Source organism: Amblyraja radiata, chromosome 2 (genome assembly GCF_010909765.2).
Source record: "Amblyraja radiata isolate CabotCenter1 chromosome 2, sAmbRad1.1.pri, whole genome shotgun sequence".
In the NCBI taxonomy this organism is placed as follows: Eukaryota; Metazoa; Chordata; class Chondrichthyes; order Rajiformes; family Rajidae; genus Amblyraja; species Amblyraja radiata.
Window position 1 is genome coordinate 84,398,739 of NC_045957.1, and position 20,879 is coordinate 84,419,617.

Here is a 20,879-nt window from a genome sequence, read left to right on the forward strand (position 1 = left end):
ACCATGTTATGGTCACTGCCTCCTAATGACTCATTAACCTCGAGGTCCTTTATCAAATCTGGTTCATTACATAACACTAAATCCAGAATTGCCTTCTTCCTGGTAGGCTCCAATACAAGCTGTTTAAAGAATCCATCACGGAGGCACTCTACAAAGTCCCTTTCTTGGGGTCCAGCACCAACCTGATTTTCCCAGTCTACCTGCATGTTGAAATCTCCCATAACAACCACAACATTACTTTTACTACATGCCAATTTTAACTCCTGATTCAACTTGCGCCCTATGTCCAGGCTACTGTTTGGGGGCCTGGAGATTAGTCCCATTAGGGTCTTTTTACCCTTACAATTCCTTAGTTCTATCGACTCCATAGTCAAAAAGGCCCAACAGAGGATGTACTTCCTGCGGCAGCTGATGAAACACAATCTGCCACAGGCGATGATGGTCCAATTCTATACTACCATAGTACAATCTGTCCTCACCTTCTCTATCATGGTCTGGTTTGGCTCAACCACCAAACACGACATCCGGAGGCTGCAGCGAATCGTGTGATCAGCTGAGAAGGTTGTTGGCTGCAACCTTCCCACCCCCCCATTGCCAAACTGTACACTGCAAGGGCAGGAAGCGAGCGGGTAAGATCATCTCTGATCCCTCTCACCTGGGCCACAAACTCTTTGAAGCACTTCCCTCTGGAAGGCAACTCCGGACAGTCAAAGCTGCCACAGCCAGACCTAAAAACAGCTTCTTTCCTCGAGCAGTAGCTCTACTCAATAACCAAAAGTCTGTAGTCTCCTTTTGCTGTGGTATTTTATTTCATTCACATATTTAAACTGTAATGTCTTAATGTTTTAACATTTTATGTTTTATTCTTAATGGTTTACTGTATGTCGTGTGTTACTGGCGTGCGGAGCACCAACGCAAATTCCTTGTACGTGTACATTCTTGGCCAATAAACATATTCATTCATTCATTCATATGATTGTACAATGCAAAACATACAACAGTACAGCTCAGGAGCACGACTTTCAGCCCACAATATCTGTGCCAAACATGATGCCAAATTACAACACTCCATTCTGCCTGCATGTGATCCATATGCATCTATTCCTTGCATATCCTCTGGTCAAACTGTTAATGTGTAGAGCAGGCAACATCAAGAACATTCAATTCTCAATAATGGCCAAAGACAAGGATGAAACATTTGTAATCTTCAACTGAAGGTGCTGCATGGATAATCCATTTCATCATCCTCCCAATATCAATGCCATTGAAGCAGTCCATCCAGTCTGAATGCAAAATCAAGAAAAGGGCAATAGCACCGTGCACAGTAAAATCTATTTGAGCAAGCAGCAGTCAAGCTGCAGTGCTGGAAGACTTTGCAGGACTAGCTGTACCTTATGCCAAGGCTTTCCTGTTCAGTTAAAATGCTAGCATCAATGTGGAAATTTGTCAAGCTGTGTCCCATCCATGGAAACAGGACAGATCCAACGATTTGTATTTGTACTTGCAATCATAAACAGTTATGGAAGTTGTCAGAAAATGTGCTACCAAACAGCATTTCCTCATTAATAATCCACTCTCCAGAGCTTAGGTTAAGTTTTGCCAACCCGCACAATCCAGACCTTTCACAGCTGAGCAAGAACAAGGATCCCCTTGGTTTTTTTTTTTTCAAGAAACAGTAATGTTGTGGCAAATTAGTGGATTAGTAATCCAGAGGCCTACACTTACACTCAGAGACAAATTTGAATCTCCAGAGAGCAACTGGGTAATTTAAATTCAGTTAATTTATTGTTCACTCTGGCAGACCATGGCTGCAGTTTGCACTATCTACCAAGAGCCCTGCAGAAACTTACAAAGTCTTCTTTGACATTTCCCAAACCCATTCATTATATCCAAATACATCTGCATCCTGTTATATCATTTCTGAATCATGGGTTGACTGAATATTTTAAGCAACTGGTAATAAGTCTTCCTCTTTTCTGAGACTAATTTCTGGTAAGTAATTTTAGGAAAAAGCTGGTGTAACATATATGGACTTTGCACAAATGTCTTGGCACACATTATCAATTTTGCACTGCAGCTTATGAAGTCATTTACCAATAGCCAATGCCTTAATGTCCCAAGAATCCAATTAAATATCTGATTTCAAGCATATGAAAAACAAAAACTATGTGACTCTCTTCTGTCCGACTCATATTTTCCTCAGAGTTTGAAACTTAAAAGTAACAAGCTTTAAATTCTTAGCAATAAGAACATTTATTGAGTTAAAAAGTGTGCGCATAGAAATAAACTTAGATACTGTAGCAATTGCTCTAGTAATGTACAGGGAAAGTCAGGGGCAGACAAATCAGGATGAAAGAGTGCAAGATAAATGAAATGAGGCAAAAGGAGGTAGGTGCGGCAGGAAGAGGTAGAGGGAGAGAGTATTTGAACAAGAGAATGAAGGGAGGAGGGAATAAAGAGAACAGTGAGGTAACTGAGAAAGTCTATCAGAGGAAATGGAGGAGAAAGTTGTCTTTAATCTGTTAAGTAATGATCAGTAAGAAAAGGGAGGTTATTTGCAGAGCATAAGGTACAAGAATTGGAAGCCCAAAGGTAAATTAACATTGAGGATTAGTGTGCAATAAGGAGAGGGATTTAACTTGGAGAGTGGCTCCAATGACCCACAAACCTCATCAGGAGAGGAAGAAAACGCTGCATTGAATTAAGGATTTGAAGAAGGGAAGGAGTTGGCGGTTGTGGAAGTCCATTGGATTTTTAAGAATGCAAAGGAGCAAAGACTGTAATTAGAATGACATTCATGATGCCTCAGAAATGATCTGACACACACACACTGGCACACGCACACACACTGGCACACGCATGCACATACTGGCGCACACACCCGAATGAAGAAGAAAGAAAAACAAAGCGATGTGTATATCCAGTAAACGAATCAAATATACTGTTGTCTTATTGGATGAGGGCAACTCCTTGCCGCTGCTCAAATGGAAGGATGCAGAATTAATCAAACTACTTTTATATATTTGGCAACAGGAACAAGTTCACACTTTTATAATTTGTGAGTATTTATGGGTAGAAGTTTTATTTTACATGGGGTTGGAACCAAAATATAAAGAAAATTTTTGAAAGATTTACTTACCCATCTAACCTGACATCAGGTAAAGTCCTGTTGAGAGCTATCATATCACTTGCCATCAAATTGAACTGATTGATTTTAAACATCTCCTTCATTTTTTCTTGTTTTTCCTTTGAGATTATTACAGGCTTCCCCATCTCCCCAGGACCTTCTTGTGGTTTCTGTATCACATCTGAAATATAGGAAGTTTTCATTACTCAGCTTTAGAATCAAAGAAACCACCAGTGCAGTCACCTCAAAAAGCCTTAAACTTTTAAAAAAATGTTAAAACTTATTTTCTGAAGCAGCTGATTTAATTTGTATCATTATCAAATCAATTATTCAATTATAGTGTTCCAGTTGCTACTTCATTTTTATAAAATCAGTCTGTTCAAATTAACCTATCGTATTCACTATCGATAGGTCTATGTTGCTGCTACATTATTCCTTTGACATAGGAGTTACGATTATGTAGGAGAGTAATACTGGCTCTCTTCATTTTTGCTATTGAAATGTATTAGTTTCATCTGTCATCCACCCATCCTTTTTTCCAGTTTCTGTCCATGTTCTCCTGAAGCCTGTCATTATTCTCAAATAGTATATATCCAGGTTGATTACATTTCTGTTTATTTTTAATCACCACCATCTTCTGTATTATACAATGTAAATCCAATTACATTTCATCAACAAATGCTGCAGCAAAATATCAGCAGTCCTAATACCAACTTTTGAAAAACCACTATGCATTTCCTCCAATGCAAAAATCAATAGTTCATCACCACAATTTTCTCTTCCCAAGCCAATTTTATATCGGTTTTACCACCATCCTTGAAATTTCACAATTGTGGTGAAGTGGTAAATGTTGAGAGCTCTAAGATGTAAATATTACCAGCAATTTGACTTGGCCCAACCACATTGAAGTTATTGTGTAAAAAAAAAGCACACTAATGCCTCTACTTCCTCTGGAAACCAAGGAAATTTGGCATGTTGCCAATGACTCAGCAACTTCTACAGATACACCGTACAAAACATTCTATTGTGTTGCACCACAGCTTGGTTTGGGAACAGCTCTGCCCAAGAGAAAAGGAAAATGTTGAGTTGTGGATGTAGCCCAGTCTTTTCCACAGACTAGAACTGAATCAATTTGCCCGATTCCATCCTGACAAATCTGACCTTCTACAGTTTACGCTGCCTCAGAAAGCAGCCAACATAATCAAAGATCTTTCCCACCACAATCATTCCTTCTCTTCGTTCTTGTGAAGCAGAAAATATAAAAGCTTAAAGGGGTCATACCACCAAACAGCTTTTCCCCCTCATCAGATTTCTGAAAAGTTCTTCTCCCCAGGGTCGTCTTAACGCATGGGCACGCTGGGCAGTTGCACGGGGCCCCACGAGCATAGGAGCCCCATGCTAAACTATGTATTGTAGAATGTTATTGTAGAACATGAAAACGGAGAAGAAGATCGCAAGTGCATGACGGCATAAAGAAGCTGGAAGTGTAGGGGACCCAGTGCACTGCTTTGCCCGGGGGCCTATAATGCTGTTAAGACGGCCCTGCTTCTCCCACAAGCTTGGGTGCAGTCCCAATCTACCAACCCATGTCATTGCGGACATTGGACTTTTTCACTGGAACTGTAATGCAATGATGCTGAAAACTATATTTTGGTCTCTGATATTTTGCTCTTTGCCCAACCTGTTGTATTTGTGCATGGCTTGAGTGTATTCCTTGCTTCAATTGGATAGCACATAAACAAAAGCCTTTCACTTATCTTGGTGCATGGCAATAAACCAATACCAAATATCTTTCTTGAATATTTAATAACTTGGCTTCAACTGCTGTCTGTGAAGGAATTGCACAGCCTCACTTATCACAGTCTTAAATGGCTTATGGGCCTGTCCCACTTAAGCGATTTTTCAGGCAACTGGAACGGCACCTGTCAGAGTGGAACACACATACACACACATGTCGCTTCCTTCAGCTGCCAGTTATGCAGGCGAGGGACAGGGCAAGTGGGGGGAGCGCTGTCTGAGTGAAATTCACACGGTGCAAAGCCAATGTGATACTGACACACAATGTGATGAACAGGAAGGTTGGCCCTGTAATTAAGACGGTGAAAGCGCAGTGGACGGGAAGGGTCACACAAGTCCTTTAAAAGAGGGGGGGGAGAAGGGTGGACAAGGGGGGGCAGGGGGGGGACAAGGGGAACGGGGGGGACGACGACAAGGGGGTGAGACAACTTTTAAGAAGCCAGAAATACACAGATGTGAAGCTTACAGGTCGGTTATCCTTGGTTCTGAAAACTATTGCTGATGTTTTTTTTCCCAATGAGCCAATGAAATTCACCTGTCAGCACCGGCCACAACCTAAGAGAACCTTCGACCTCCTGGCAACCCACTAGGTCCTCCTAGCGACCCACCTACGGCACGAGAATTCTCGCTACTCTCCATGGCGGCTTCATTCTGGTCGCCGCTAATTTTTCAACATGTTGAAAAATTCGTCACAACCATAACGAGGCCGGGACTAGTTCCCCAAATGCGGGAACTCCTCACGACCATGAAGGCGACTACCCGGCAACCACCCACGAACATGTGGCAACTGCCTAGTCTCCTGCAGTCGCCTAAGTGGGTCCATGAGTCTTTATCCTTAAATTGCAACTCCTGGTCCTGGATTCTCTGGCCATCCGTAATATCCTTCCAGCATCTAATTTAACCAGTCTGTTTAAATTGTATAAGTTTCAATATGGCACTCTCACAGTCTTCTAAACTCTTGAATACTGGCCTTATTGATGTACACTCTTTTGATTCAGTCTGGACATCCCAGGAATATGTCTGATGAACTCCACTCATGGAAAAACATTTATCCTCCAATTAAAAGAACAAACATGCACAAAATACTCAAGATGTGATTTCACCATGGCCCTGCACACTTGCAAAACATCTCTGCATTTGTACTCAAGTCCTCTATGAAGATCAGCATACAAAAGCCCATATCTATAGGTTTGGCACACAAACTGCATTAGCTGCCACCTTATCGTCATAAGGTACGATTACTAAGTTTGATTTAACTTTTTCTCCAGTTTTCCAAAAGCCAATTCACTGTTACAATTATCTCCAGGCTTTCCAGATAATAAGCTGGATGACTTGCAATTGACAAGTTTATCCCTTAGTTTTTGTGTTAAGTTCTGGGCACCATGTTATAGGAAAGATGTTGTCAAGCTGGAAAGGCTACAGAGAAGATTTATGAGGATGTTGCCAGGACTAGAGGGTCTGAGCTACAGGAAGAGGTTGATTAGGCTGGGACTCAATTCTTTGAAGTGCATGAAGATGATTATAGAGTAGCAATGTTACAAAATTTTGAGATTTTAGAAATCAAGCCTGCAATTTATCCCATCAGATAAAGCATACAAAGAAGTTTAATTTGACACCTAATTCACTTTCATATCTTCAGTATTAAAAAAAGTTATGGCCATTTTCATACTCGGAAATTAGCATCTTGTTCCCTATTGATTTTCCATTGACTTAACACAAAAGCTGTGATCAAGAACAGTCTAAAGCCCATAACTTTATTAAAAATTAAGAGAACTGAAAGAAATTTTCAGTTATTATAGATTGAAGCATTCTGAAACAAACATTAAACAATCTTCCTTGGATGACCTGAAATTAAAGCATATAATTAGTTAGTTACCCAATTGTAGCTAATTCCAAAATTCAATTACTAGTTCTAAACATCTATCCATTTCTTAAGGAAAGATTAACATTTTTTAATAACCTAAGTGTCCAAAGAACATTCACACAATAATTCACAATAAAACATGATTTTTAAATCTCATTGATATTAATTTATGCCTAATGGAAGGGATTTAGTGTTCAATTGCTGTAAATTAATGGCCATTTAAATTAGCTTGCGAGTGGGATTTTGTGGAACGCGCTGGTTTGGAACACTGCCATTGCGGTGGATTTGAAGCCCATATGGCATGAAAGATACTGCGGGATTGAATGGGCCCCCAAGTCAGCTACTCGCAACATAAAATGTTGTATAAAGGGATCTTAAGAAGCCCTTTTTAATGTAAAAATAAACAACCTACCTTGCCTTGTCCCCTACATGAGATCCGTCCCGTTGTCGGGGTTCGCGGCTTTAGAGGATGATTTTTAATCTACTATAACAATTAAATAACCCAATTTAGTTTTAAAATAGCTGCAGCGAACGAATTTCGCAGCGATTTTTCGTCAGCAACTAAGTAGGCTGAACAAGATGGATTTCAACAGCCTAGAGAAAATCGTGTTTTAAACCCGCCAAAGTCGCACACACGGGCAGCGGCAGAACTGCAGCGCCGCTGAAGGCAAGTTTTGCAACATACCTATATAGAGGTGTATAAAATAATGAGAGAAATAGATCGGGTAGATACACAGAATATTCTAGAATCAGAGGACATAGGTGTGAAGGGATTTTTTTATTTTTTTTTATTAATCGGAATCTGAGGGGTAACATTTTCACACAAAGGGTGGTGTGTGTATGGAACAAGCTGCCAGAGGAGGTAGTTGAGGCTGGGACTATCTCAACGTTTAAGGAACAGTTGGGGTCAAGGAAAGATTGTTCACGTCGCGGCCCTGTTTCCATCAATCTTTCCACCACCATGCACAAGAAGCGACAAGACAGACACCATCGTATGCAGATGCCAAGAAGTGTGTTCAGCTCTGGCTGAACAACTTCTAATCTTGTGTGTGAACTCGATAAGAAGAAGAAACAGTTAGACAGGTACATGGATAGAACAGGTTTGGAGGGATATGGACAAAACACAGGCAGGTGGGACTAGTGTAGCTGGGACGTGTTGTCCAGTGTGGACAAGTTGGGCTGAAGGGCCTGTTTCCACATTGTATCACTATGACTCTAAACGAGTGGAGGGTATTGGTAATATGCAATTCCAAATACACATGCCCTTATACAAGGATGATCGGAAGCCTTTATTATCTCCATAATAGACACAAAATACTGGAGTAAAGTAGCAGGTCAGGCAGCATCTCTGGAGAAAAAGAATAGGTGACGTTTTGGGTATGAACACCTTCTTCAGATTGGAACCCACCGAGTTACTCATGCATTTTGTATCTATCTTCGGTATAAACCAGCACCTGCAGTTCTTTCCTGCTTATTATCTCCACACAGACTTCTCTCAGTATCCTTGGCGGACCAAGAACTTGCAGTTCCATATGTCAGTTCTATTTTGTTTGATCCCATCCAAATTCACCACCATCTCCTCTGCCACATTTGGCAGCATCCTATTCTGATGAAATTGAAAGATAAGACAATTTAAATTACACTAAGTGGGCATGATCTAATTGCCTTTAATGGAAGCATGCCTGTAACGTGATAAAATCTTTGAGACGAATATTCAAGGAATTTACATTTGGAAAAGACAGCCAAAAAAGTTAAGAGGTCACACTATTAATAAGGGATGTCCTCAGCATTGTGCTGAGAAACTGTATCAGTGTGCCAGATCACAATTTAGTCAGTTTCGGTCCAGCTAAGAAGTATAACAGAACAATTATGAAGTTATTTATAGCAATTAGATTCTAGGGATAATATTCAGCATTGCATTTATCAAAAAGTTAGAAAAACACATGTAATACAGTCAACGCAGGGGACTTCAAGCTACACTTAGTTTGGACAATTCAAATTAGTACTAATAACGTGAAGGATGAATTCATGTGAAGGATCATTTCTGGAACAAGGAACCAATTAGAGAAAACTCATTTCCATTTCTTGTTTCGGCAATGTGAAAGGGTTAATTATTAATTTTACTGTAAAAGAACCTTTGGGAAGAGTGATTATAATGAATATTACATTAAGTTTGGACATGTAGTTCAATCTGAAATTAGGGGTCTTAAAATAAAACTATGGTAACTATAAAGACATGAGGAGAGAGTTGGCTATAATTGCTTGGGAAAATATAATGAAAGGTATTACAACAGGCAGAGACTGAACACCCTTAAATAAATTACGCAGAATATATTCTCTCAAGGAACAAAACTCCACAGGAAAAGAGGTTTGTACAGAGCAGAAAGTAAAGACAACTTTCTTCTTCTTGCGTATGGCGTGCACAGCCTAAAGTTGTAGGATAACGTTCTATTTGATCATATTTGATTGTGCACGCCAGGTTGGGGCATTCGTCGAAACAGGGCGGACCACGTGAAGGTTGCAATCTTCCACCCCAACTATCTTCTTAAGTAAAGAAAGTAAAGACAAAGACTGGTTGAGCTGCTACAGTATAGCACCAGATACCCAGGATAGATGCAGACCTCAGGTTCTCTGTGCGGAGTTTACACATTCTCCCTGACCCTGTGGGTTTCCTACAAAACTGGTGCACAGTTTTCCTCCCATACCCCAAAGATGGGTGGGTTTGTGGGTTAACTGATCTCTTTTCAATTGCACCTGATGTGTAGGGAGTGAACAAGAAAGTGGGATAACATAGAACAAGTGTGACCAGGTGGTTGATGGTCGGCATGGATTTGGTGAGCCAAAGGGCCCATTTCCTAGTTGCATAGTCATACAGCATGGAAACTGTCCATTCAACCCAACTTTTCAATTCCGACCAAGATGCCCATCTGCGCTAGCCCCACCTGCCCACGTTTGGCCATATCTCTCCAACCATTTGTACCTGTTGTAATGCCTTTTAAATGTTGTCACAGCACCTGCCTCAACAAACTCCTCTGGCAGCTCGTTCCATTTTCCTACCACCCTGTGTATGAAAAAGCTGCTCATCAGGTTCATATTAAATCTTTCCCATCTCACCTAAATCCAATGTCTTCTGGTTCTTGATGCCTCTAGTATGGGTAAAAGACCATGCCTTCATCCTATCTATTTCCCTCATGATCTTATACACTTCTATAGGATAACCCATCAGCCTCTGCACTCCAAGGAATAAAGTCCTTGCCTGCTCAACCTCTCCCGATAGCGCAGCTTAAGCCGTGGCACCATCCTCAAATCTCTGCACTCTTTCCCGCTTACTGGCAGCCATCCTTTCGCAGGTTGACCAAAACTAAACACAATACTCCAAATGCCTTACCAACATTTTGTACAACTGTAACATAATATCCCAACTTCAATACAACACCCGGACTGGTGAAGGAGAATATATCAAAAGCCTTCTTAACCATTCTATCGACCCGTGACACCACTGTCAGGGAACAATGTACCTGCACTCCTAGATCATTTTGCTCTGCGACACTCTCCAGAGCCCTACCATTCACTGTGATGGTCCTGCCCAGGTTTGAATTCTCAAAATGCAACTTTGCACTTATCTGCATTAAACTGTATTAACCATTCTTCAGGTGAATTGCCCAGCTGATCAAGATCCTCTGTAATATTTGATAACCATCTTCACTGTCTACCATACCACCCACTTTAGTGTCATCTGTCAACTTACTAATCATGCCTTGTACATCCAAGTTGCTGATATAAACCAACTGCAGCAATGAGTCTGGCACAGATCTCTGACACACACCACTAGTCACCGGCCTCCAGTCCAAGAAACAACCTTCCACCATCACCCTCTGCTTCCTTCCCTGAAGCCAGTTCTCAATCCAATTAGCTAGCTCTCCCTGGATCTCAGAGCAGCGTGCCATGCAGAACCTTATCAAATACCCTGGTGAAGTCCATTTAGACAAGATTTGGCCTCGTCAACCATTTTGGTTATTTCATTTAAAAATCTGATTATTAAGACACGATCTCGCACAATCAAAACCTGACTATCGCTAATCAGCCTCTGTCTATCCAAATGCATATATATCTTATCCCTCACAAACACCTCTAATACTATTTCTATTATGCAGCGAAAATGGCACGATTCGGAATTAGAGAATGCCTTAAGTTATTTTTAAATTGAGAAGCAGAAAGAAAGCTAATGGGGTTAAAATCGCATTGGTAGAAAAATGGTCTTTATATATAACACCCAGCAGTAATCAAACACTATTGTCTCTTGACAACAGTTTTATCATAAGAAGCCTTTGAAATTGACAAGCAATCACTTCTATTGACACTTGTGTAATGATACTCTATTAAACAATGCAACAATGTCAGAAAAGTAACTTTGTTGCTGCAAGTCTGAAGTTTACTAGCTCCTTATTTACCCCTCCCTTTTTCTTATTGACACAATTGTATTACAATATGATTTGTTATAAAGTGAGGGTTCTTAGGAATGCAACTATCAGATTATAGCAAGACTCCCTGCAAGAGATTCCCAGTATAATCAATACAAAACTAAATGTAGGGAAAAAAACAAATATAAATTATAAACGGGGGAGGAGGGAGAGCAATAAAGGACATCATCTGCTTGTGCCAAAAGGCATGGTAAATGAACTAGGACTCTGCAAGCTTTCCCAATTTATTGATACTGCAGTACTCCATCTTGGATAATCATAATATTCCCTTATTTACTCGCAAATCGTTGTTTTGAACATTGAAATAATTTGGACTGCCCTAGACGCTGAAAGAAGTATAAAACAGCTCTCAGAGAAACTGTGTAGGCCTTTCACTATTCAGTAAGTTTCAATGAGGTCTCACCTCATCATTCAAAACTCCAGCAAGTACACATACATACCATGCAAATGGACCCTGGGGCCCAAGTTATCTCACGCCACACGAGGTGTGTACTTGAGCTAGTCCCACATGCCTATATTTGGCCCATATCCCACTAAACCTGTATGTCTCATAAACGTTGTAATTTTACCCATCTCCACTACTTCCTCTGCAGTTCATTTCGTATAGCCTGCATGGAAAAATCTGCCCCTCGGGTATTCTTTAAATTTTTCCACTCTCACCTTAAACATATGCTCTCTAGTTTTAAACTCCATTCCCATTGCAAAAAGACACAGTTCATCTTATCTATGTCCCTTATTACCTGCATATCGCCATAAGATCACCCTTCAGTTGTCTTTAGGGAAACCAGCCACTGCTTCTCCAATATCTCCTCTTAAGCCAAGCAACCAGAACTGCACATGGCATGGAAACAATGAACAAGTGGTTTGTGACATTAAAATAAATGGATACCTTGGTTTCCTTCTTCCCCAATTGATGTATCTTCAAGTTCATAGACGCAGCAATAGGCCATGCGGCCCATCGAGTCTAATCTGCCATTCAATCTGCCATATCATGGCTGATCTATTTTTCCCACTCAACCCCATTCATCCTTCCTTCCTTCCCATTAACCTTCGACACTCTTACTATTCAAGAACCTGTCAATCGCCACTTTAATAATACCCAATGACAGCATCCACAGCTGCCTGCGGCAATGAATTCCTCCTCATCTCCTTTCTAAAAGCATATCCTTTCCTTCCGAGGCTGTGCCCTCTGGTCTTAGACCTTCCTACTTGTGGAGACATCCTCTCCCCATCGCTCAATCCAGGCCTTTCACTATTCAGTAAGTTTCAATGAGGTCTCACCTCATCATTCAAAACTCCAGCAAGTACACATCCAGAGCCAAACGTTCATCAAATGTTAACCCAACCATCTCTGGACCCTCTCCAGTACTACCATATCTCTCCTCAGACATGAGGCCCAAAACTGCTCACGATACTCCAAATGTAGTCTGACCAGTGCCTTCCAAAACCTCAGCATTACATCCTTGCTTTTATATTCATCTTGCATATTAACCTTTAGAGAATCCTACTCCCAAGTCCCTTTGCACCTCCGATTTCTGAATCATCTTCCAGTTTAGAAAATAGTCTTCGCCTTTATTCCTACTAACAAAGTCCATGGCTGCACACTTTGCTACATTCCATCTGCCACTTCTTTGCCCACACTCCCACAGTCCAAGTCCTTCTGCAGACTCCCTGCTTACTCCAACTAGTACCTCTCCATCTTTGTTTGTATCATCACACTTTGCCACAAAGCCTTTAACTCTATCATTGAAATTAATTGATATACAAAGTGAAGAGTAGCTGCTCCAACACCGACCCCTAAGGAACGCCACTGACAGCCAACGAGAAAAAGTCCCCTTTATTCCCACTCTTTGCCATGGGCTCTAATCTTGTTTAACAGCCTCACATGTGGCACCTTATCAAAGACCTTCTGAAAATATAGGTAAACAACATCCACTGACTTTCCTGCTATTTATTTCCTCAAAGAATCACAACAGATTTGTCAGGCAAGATCTTCTTTTCACTAAACCATGGTGATGCTGTCCTATTTTATCATGCGTTTCTAAGTACTCCGAAGCTCATCCTTAATAATACTCTAAAATCCTACCTGCAATTGACTGGCCTATAGTTTTCCCTCTTTTGCCTAGTTCCCTTCTTGAACATTGGAACAACATTTGCAAGAAATGTGATAGAAAATCAATGAAGGCAGCAGCTTTTTGACAAAACAATAAAGTAGTGAAGGACGACCAATCATTGGAGCTACTGGTTTAAAAAAAAAAGTGTTCAAGTTCAAGTGAGTTTATTGTCATGTGTCCCTGTATAGGACTATGAAATTCTTGCTTTGCTTAAGCACACAGAAAATAGTAGGCATTTACTACAAAACAGATAAATGTGTCCATATACCATGATATAAATATATACACACATGAATGAATAAATAAACTGGTAAAGTGCAAATAGCAGAAAGTGGTTATTAATAATCAGAGTTTTGTCCGAGCCAGGTTTAATAGCCTGATGGCTGTGGGGAAGTAGCTATTCCTGAACCTGGTTGTTGCAGTCTTCAGGCTCCTGTACCTTCTACCTGAAGGTAGCAGGGAGATGAGTGTGTGGCCAGGATGGTGTGGGTCTTTGATGATACTGCCAGCCTTTTTGAGGCGGCGACTGCGATAAATCCCCTCGATGGAGGGAAGGTCAGAGCCGATGATGGACTGGGCAGTGTTTACTACTTTTTGTAATCTTTTACTCTCCAGGGCGCTCAAATTGCCGAACCAAGCCACGATGCAACCAGTCAGCATGCTCTCTACTGTGCACCTGTAGAAGTTAGAGAGAGTCTTCCTTGACAAACCGACTCTCCGTAATCTTCTCAGGAAGTAGAGGCGCTGATGAGCTTTTTTGATAATTGCGTTAGTGTTCTCAGACCAGGAAAGATCTTCAGAGATGTGCACGCCCAGGATTTTGAAGTTCTTGACCCTTTCAACCATCGACCCGTTGATATAAATGGGGCTGTGGGTCCCCCTCCTACTCCTTCCAAAGTTCACAATCAGTTCCTTGGTTTTGCTGGTGTTGAGGGCCAGGTTATTGCGCTGGCACCATATGGACAGTTGCTCGATCTCTCTTCTGTACTCTGACTCATCCCCATCAGTGATACGTCCCACAACAGTGGTGTCGTCAGCGAATTTGATGGAGTTCACACTGTGGTTGGCTACGCAGTCATGGGTATAGAGTGAGTACAGCAGGGGGCCGAGCACGCAGCCTAGAGGTGCTCCCGTGCTGATTGTTATTAAGGTTGACACATTTCCATCAATACGAACAGACTGTGGTCTGTGGATGAGGAAGTCGAGGATCCAGTTGCAGAGGGATGCGCAGAGACCCAGTTCTGCGAGTTTGGTAACCAGTTTGGAGGGGATGATTGTGTTGAATGCCGAGCTGTAATCGATGAATAACAGCCTGACATATGAGTTTTTGTTGTCCAAGTGGTCCAGTGCGAAAATGTCCGTAATAATTCCCGCCAGTTGGTCCGCACAGGTTTTTAGAACACGACCGGGTATACCATCAGGACCAGGTGCTTTTCGGGGGTTCACCCCTCTGAAGGATTTTCTGACGTCAGCCTCTGTGACTGAGACTGAAATGCCATCACAGCGAATGGGGGATCGGGAAGGCACATCAGTATTCTCCCTGTCAAAGTGTGCGTAAAACGCATTGAGCTCGTCAGGGAGTGATGTTTCACCGACATTCGAGCTGCCTCCTGGTTTCGCCTTGTAGGAGGTGATTGCATTCAGGCCCCGCCACAGCTGCCGAACATCTGTCTCATCCTCCAGTTTGGAGCAGAAGTCCCTTTTGGCCTTTTTGATGGCCTTACCAAGGTCGTATCTAGACTTCATGTAGGCCACTGTATCATCGGACATGAATGCCCTGTGTCTGGACTTTAGAAGAGTGGGGGAGGGGGGGAGAGAGGGGCTGCGGGTTGCGGGCCTCGCGGCGAGCGGGTGCACGACGACCAAATGACTGCGTCGGGGGGGGGTGGCGCAACTCGCAGCGTGTGGAAAACAGTGTACACAGGCCGGGCGAGCAGACCCATTGTGATGTCACCAGCTCGTTTATTTTCTAAGTTATTTGAAATTTTTGAACATTTTCATGAATAACGAGAAATAATGCATGAAATTTTAAATGAGGCGATTTTTGACCACAGCGTAAATCTCTCGGATTATGTAAAAAAATTTATGTTAGCGCATCGTGTTTTCGCGGAGATGCGAATCGCACACGAAAATCACACAAATAAATAGACATCCAAGATCAGAGTTTTATAAGTATAAAGATGGTGCTTACATGCATCAACCCAGTGCTTACGTGGATCTTGGACATGCAGCAATCAAGGAAATGCAGGGAGAAGAATTTATTGGCTGAAACCCGTGGGAAAGGCGAGTCAGAGGGGAAAAAGTTTTTTAAAAGGGTCAAAAAGCCAGTGTTAGCCCAGTGTTTATGTGGATCTTGGACAAGCAGCAATAAAGGAGAAGCAGGGAGAAGAGCTTATTGGCTGAAACCCGTGGGAAAGGTGTGCAAGTCAGAGGTGAAAAACAGTTTAAAACTGAGGAATTTGGTTTGTAAATTGGTAAATTAGGCAATTTATCAGTCAATATAAGCAAGGCTGCTCTAGGGGAGCAGCAGTGAGGGAGCAGCCTTGTGAGTAAAGTGTGAGTCTTTGGCTCAAGAGTCTTCGGCGAGGAGGTTAGGCAAAAAGCTGGAGAGGATGGGACAGATGAGACAGTGTGAAGCTTGCAGAATGTGGGAGCCCAGGGACACGGATGGAGCCTCTGGCTGCTACAACTGTGGCAAGTGCGTCCAGCTTTAGCTCCTGAAGGACCGTGTTGGGGCACTGGAGAAGCAGCTGGATGACCTCAGGGCCATCTGGGAAAACAAGAGTTTCCTGGACAGGACCTACAGTGAGGTTGTCACGCCGAGGATACGGGAAGAACCAAGGTGTGTGACTGAGAGAAAGGGTGGTAACCATGGAGTGCAAGAGACCCAGGTGGCTGTGCCTAATGAAAACAGGTACGTCCCCTTGGGAACTGTCGGGGGCGACAATGCTTCCAGTCTGAGCGGCGGACAAGTCGATGGCTCCAATCCTAGAGATGGGACTCGACCGGCAAGACCAACATTGGGCAGAGCCATAGTGGTGGGTGACTCCATTGTCCGAGGAGCAGACAGGAGATTCTGTGGCGGCAGACGAGACGCGAGGATGGTCTGTCGCCTCCCTGGTGCCACGGTTCAGGATGTCACAAGCCGAATTCTGAACATCCTCGAGAGAGAAGGTGAACAGCCGGCAGTAGTTGTGCACGTGGGCACAAACGACATCGGGAAGAAGAAGTTAGGAAGAAGACTGAAAAGCAGGACTTCTAGAGTGGTTATCTCTGGATTGCTTCCAGTCCCTCATTCTAGTGAGGACAGGAACAGGGAGATAGGGGATCTGAATGTGTGGCTGAGGGGCTGGTGCAGGGAGCAAGGATTTAGATTTATAGGCCACTGGGATCTCATCTGGGGTAGGGGTGACCTGTATAAAAGGGACAGGTTACACCTTAACTGGAGGGGGACCGACTTTCTGGCTGGCAGGTTTGCTAGGGCTACACGTGTGGGTTTAAACTAAATAGTGTGGGGGAGGGATTGACAAATTGGTAGTATAAAGATGGAGTTGAAGGGGAAGTGAGTACAGGAAAAATTACAAAAGATTCTCGAATTAATGGGAAGGAAAGTTCGAGAAGGGATAAAAGAGTAACATCAGGGCCAATTGCGAGCGGTGCGAGGGGGGACGTGAATACGGAGGTCAAAGTGTGGTACATGCGCAAAGAAATAAAGTGGACGAGCTTGAGGCTCAGTTAGAAATTGGCAAGTATGATGTCGTAGGAATTACAGAGACATGGCTGCAAGAGGGCCAGGGCTGGGAACTGAATATCCAAGGGTATACCTCCTATCGAAAAGACAGACAAGGGGGTGGGGTTGCTCTGTTGGTGAGGAATGAAATTCAGTCCCTTGCAAGGGGTGACATTGAAACAGGGGATGTGGAGTCAGTATGGATAGAACTAAGGAATTATAAGGGTAAAAAGACCCTAATGGGACTTATCTACAGGCCCCCAAACAGTAGCCTGGACATAGGGCGCAAGTTGAATCGGGAGTTAAAATTGGCATGTAGCAAAGGTAATGCTGTGGTTGTTATGTGAGATTTCAACATGCAGGTAGACTGGGAAAATCTGGTTGGTACTGGACCCCAAGAAAGGGACTTTGTAGAGTGCCTTCGTGATGGATTCTTAGAACAGCTTGTATTGCAGCCTACCAGGGAGAAGGCAATTCTGGATTTAGTGTTATGTAATGAACCAGATTTGATAAAGGAACGCGGTTAATGAGCCATTAGGAGGTAGTGATCATAATATGGCCAGGTTTAATCTACAAATGGAGAGGGAGAAGGGTAGATTGGAGGTGTCAGTGTTACAGTTGAATAACAGGGACTATGGGGCCATGAAGGAGGAGCTGGCCAAAGTTGACTGGAAAGATACCCTAGCAGGGATGACAGTGGGACAACAATGGCAGGTATTTCTAGGAATAATACAGAAGGTGCAGGATCAGTTCATTCCTAGGAGGAAGAAAGGTTCCAAGGGGAGTAAGAGGCGACCATGGCTGACAAGGGACGTCAGGGACAGTATAAAAATAAAAGAGAAGTACAAAGTTGCAAAGATGAGCGGGAAGCAAGAGGATTGGGTAATATTTAAAGAACAACAGAAGATAACTACAAAGACAATACAGGGAGAAAAGATGAGGTACGAAGGTAAGCTAGCCAAGAATATAAAGGAGGATAGTAAAAGCTTCTTTAGGTATGTGAAGAGGAAAAAATTAGTTAAGACCAAAGTTGGACCCTTGAAGACCGAAAAAGGTGAATTTATTATGGGGAACAAGGAAATGGCAGATGCGTTGAACAGGTACTTTGGTTCCGTCTTCAATAAGGAGGACACAAACAATCTTCCTGATATAGTAGTGGCCAGAGGATCTGGGGTGACAGAGGAACTGAAGGAAATCCACATTAGGCAGGAAATGGTGTTGGGTAGACTGATGGGATTGATGGCTGATAAATCCCCAGGGCCTGATGGTCTGCATCCCAGGGTACTTAACGAAGTGGCTCTAGAAATCGTGGATGCATTAGTGATAATTTTCCAATGTTCCATAGACTCAGGATCAGTTCCTGTGAATTGGAGGGTAGCTAATGTTTCCCACTTTTTAAGAAAGGCGGGAGAGAGAAAACAGGGAATTCGACCAGTTAGATGGTGGAGTCAGTTATAAAAGATGAAATAGCCGCACATTTGGATAGCAGTAACAGGATCGGTCCGAGTCAGCATGGATTTACGAAGGGGAAGTCATGCTTGACTAATCTTCTGGCATTTTTTGAGTATGTAACTAGGGAAATGGACAAGGGAGAGCCAGTGCCAGAAAGCATTTGATAAGGTCCCACATAGATTAGTGGGCAAAATTAGGGCACATGGTATTGGGGGTAGAGTGCTGACATGGATAGAAAATTGGTTGACTGACAGGAAACAGAGTAGGGGTTAACAGGTCCCTTTCAGAATGGCAGGCAGTGACTAGTGGGGTACTGCAAGGCTCGGTGCTGGGACCACAGCTATTTACAATATACATCAATGATTTAGATGAAGGGATTCAAAGTAACATTAGCAAATTTGCAGATGACACAAAGCTGGGTGGCAGTGTGAACTGTGAGGAGTATGCTATGAGAATGCAGGGTGACTTGGACAGGTTGAGGGAGTGGGCAGATGAAGTTTAATATGGATAAATGTGAGGTTATCCACTTTGGTATCAAAAACAGGAAGGCAGATTACTATCTAAATGGCGTCAAGTTGGGAAAAGCAGAAGTACAACGGGATCTGGGGGTCCTTGTTCATCAGTCACTGAAAGTAAGCATGCAGGTACAGCAGGCAGTGAAGAAAGCGAATGGCATGTTGACCTTTATAACAAGAACAGGAGTAAAGAGGTCCTTCTGCAGTTGTACAGGGCCCTAGTGAGACCACACCTGGAGTATTGTGTGCAATTTTGGTCCCCTAATTTGAGGAAGGACATTCTTGCTATTGAGGGAGTGCAGCGTAGGTTTACAAGGTTAATTCCCGGGATGGCGGGACTGTCATACGCTGAGAGAATGGAGCAGCTGGGCTTGTACACTCTGGAGTTTAGAAAGAAGAGAAGGAATCTTATTGAAACACATAAGATTGTCAAGGGTTTGGACACGCTCGAGGCAGGAAACATGTTCCCGATGTTGGGGAAGTCCAGAACCAAGTGCCATAGTTTAAGAATAAGGGGCAAGCCATTTAATACGGAGACGAGGAAACACTTCTTCTCACAGAGAGTTGCGAGTCAGGAATTCCCTGCCTCAGATAGGGCTCTTAAAGATAGCGGAGTCAGGGGATATGGGGAGAAGGCAGGAACAGGGTACTGATTGGGGATGATCAGCCATGATCACATTGAATGGCAGTGCTGGTTCGAAGGGCCGAATAGCCTACTCCTGTACCTACTGTCTCTTGTCTATTGATATGAATCGAGTGCAGGCAGAGGAGATTATTTAACATGGCATCATGTTTAGTACAAACATTGTAAGTCAAAAGGCCTGTTCCTGTGATGTACTGTTCTATGAAGTATGGAAATGTGATAGTGTGGAAACAGGCCCTTCGGCCCAACTTGCCCACATCAGCCAACAATGTCCCAACTACACTTTCCTGCTCTTGGTCCATATTCCTCCAAACCTGTCCTATCCATGTACCTGTCTAACCGTCTCTTAAACAATGGGATACTCCCAGCTATTTCCATACGCCCACCACCCTTTGTGTGAATTCCTATTAGATCGTTTCCCCTTCACCTTGAACCTATGTCCCCTGGTCCTGCCCTTGTTCGACGTCCCAAAATACAACACCTCACACTTCTCTGTATTAATTTCCATTAACCATTCCTCCACCCACCTGGCCAATCGATCCAGATCCTGCTGCAATCTTTCACAACTATCTTCACTATCTGCAAAACCACTCACTTTTGTATCATGATGTATTTTAAAGGTAAGACAACAAATTTCACGTGTGATGAAAGGGTTTGTCAGAAAAAGACTGTCCTGCCAATGGGTGATGCTCATCTTAATGAAAGTCTCCTTATATCAGAAGATAGTAACACTGTTGACATTTTGCTTATTGATAAATTTTGACTAGTATCATCCAATCTAAAGACCCGAGTGATTGGATAAAAGGAATGTCACATGAACAATCTGCATACTGTTGCAAGCACAGAATGGGCGATCGTTTCAATGAACAGCAATGCTCAGTCCGTCTTGGTCTACACAATCTCCCAGTTGCCAGGCATTTTAAAGAGGAATGGACTTTTTAGCCTTCCATCACAGTGAGGAATGTGGTGGATGTTTATGTTGACTTTTATGTATTTGTGTGTCTTGTTGCTTTTTTTCCCCCGTATGGCTGTAGGGTAATTCACAAATCACTGCAACTTACGGTACATGTGACAATAAAAGACCTTTGAAAACTTAACCCCTTCCCATTATGACCATCCTGTCCTGGGCCTCCTCCACTGTCAGAGTGAGGCCACG

At 42.8% G+C, this 20,879-nt stretch overlaps 1 protein-coding gene across 1 annotated transcript in view; it reads right to left on the reverse strand.

The window, feature by feature from the left end:
- galnt1 (polypeptide N-acetylgalactosaminyltransferase 1) overlaps positions 1-20,879 on the reverse strand; it is an 81,267-nt gene that overhangs the window by 50,387 nt on the left and 10,001 nt on the right. The window contains exon 3 of the mRNA XM_033049545.1: positions 3,140-3,308. Within this exon, the coding sequence (XP_032905436.1) occupies positions 3,140-3,308 (169 nt within the window). The remainder of the gene's footprint in view (positions 1-3,139; positions 3,309-20,879) is intronic.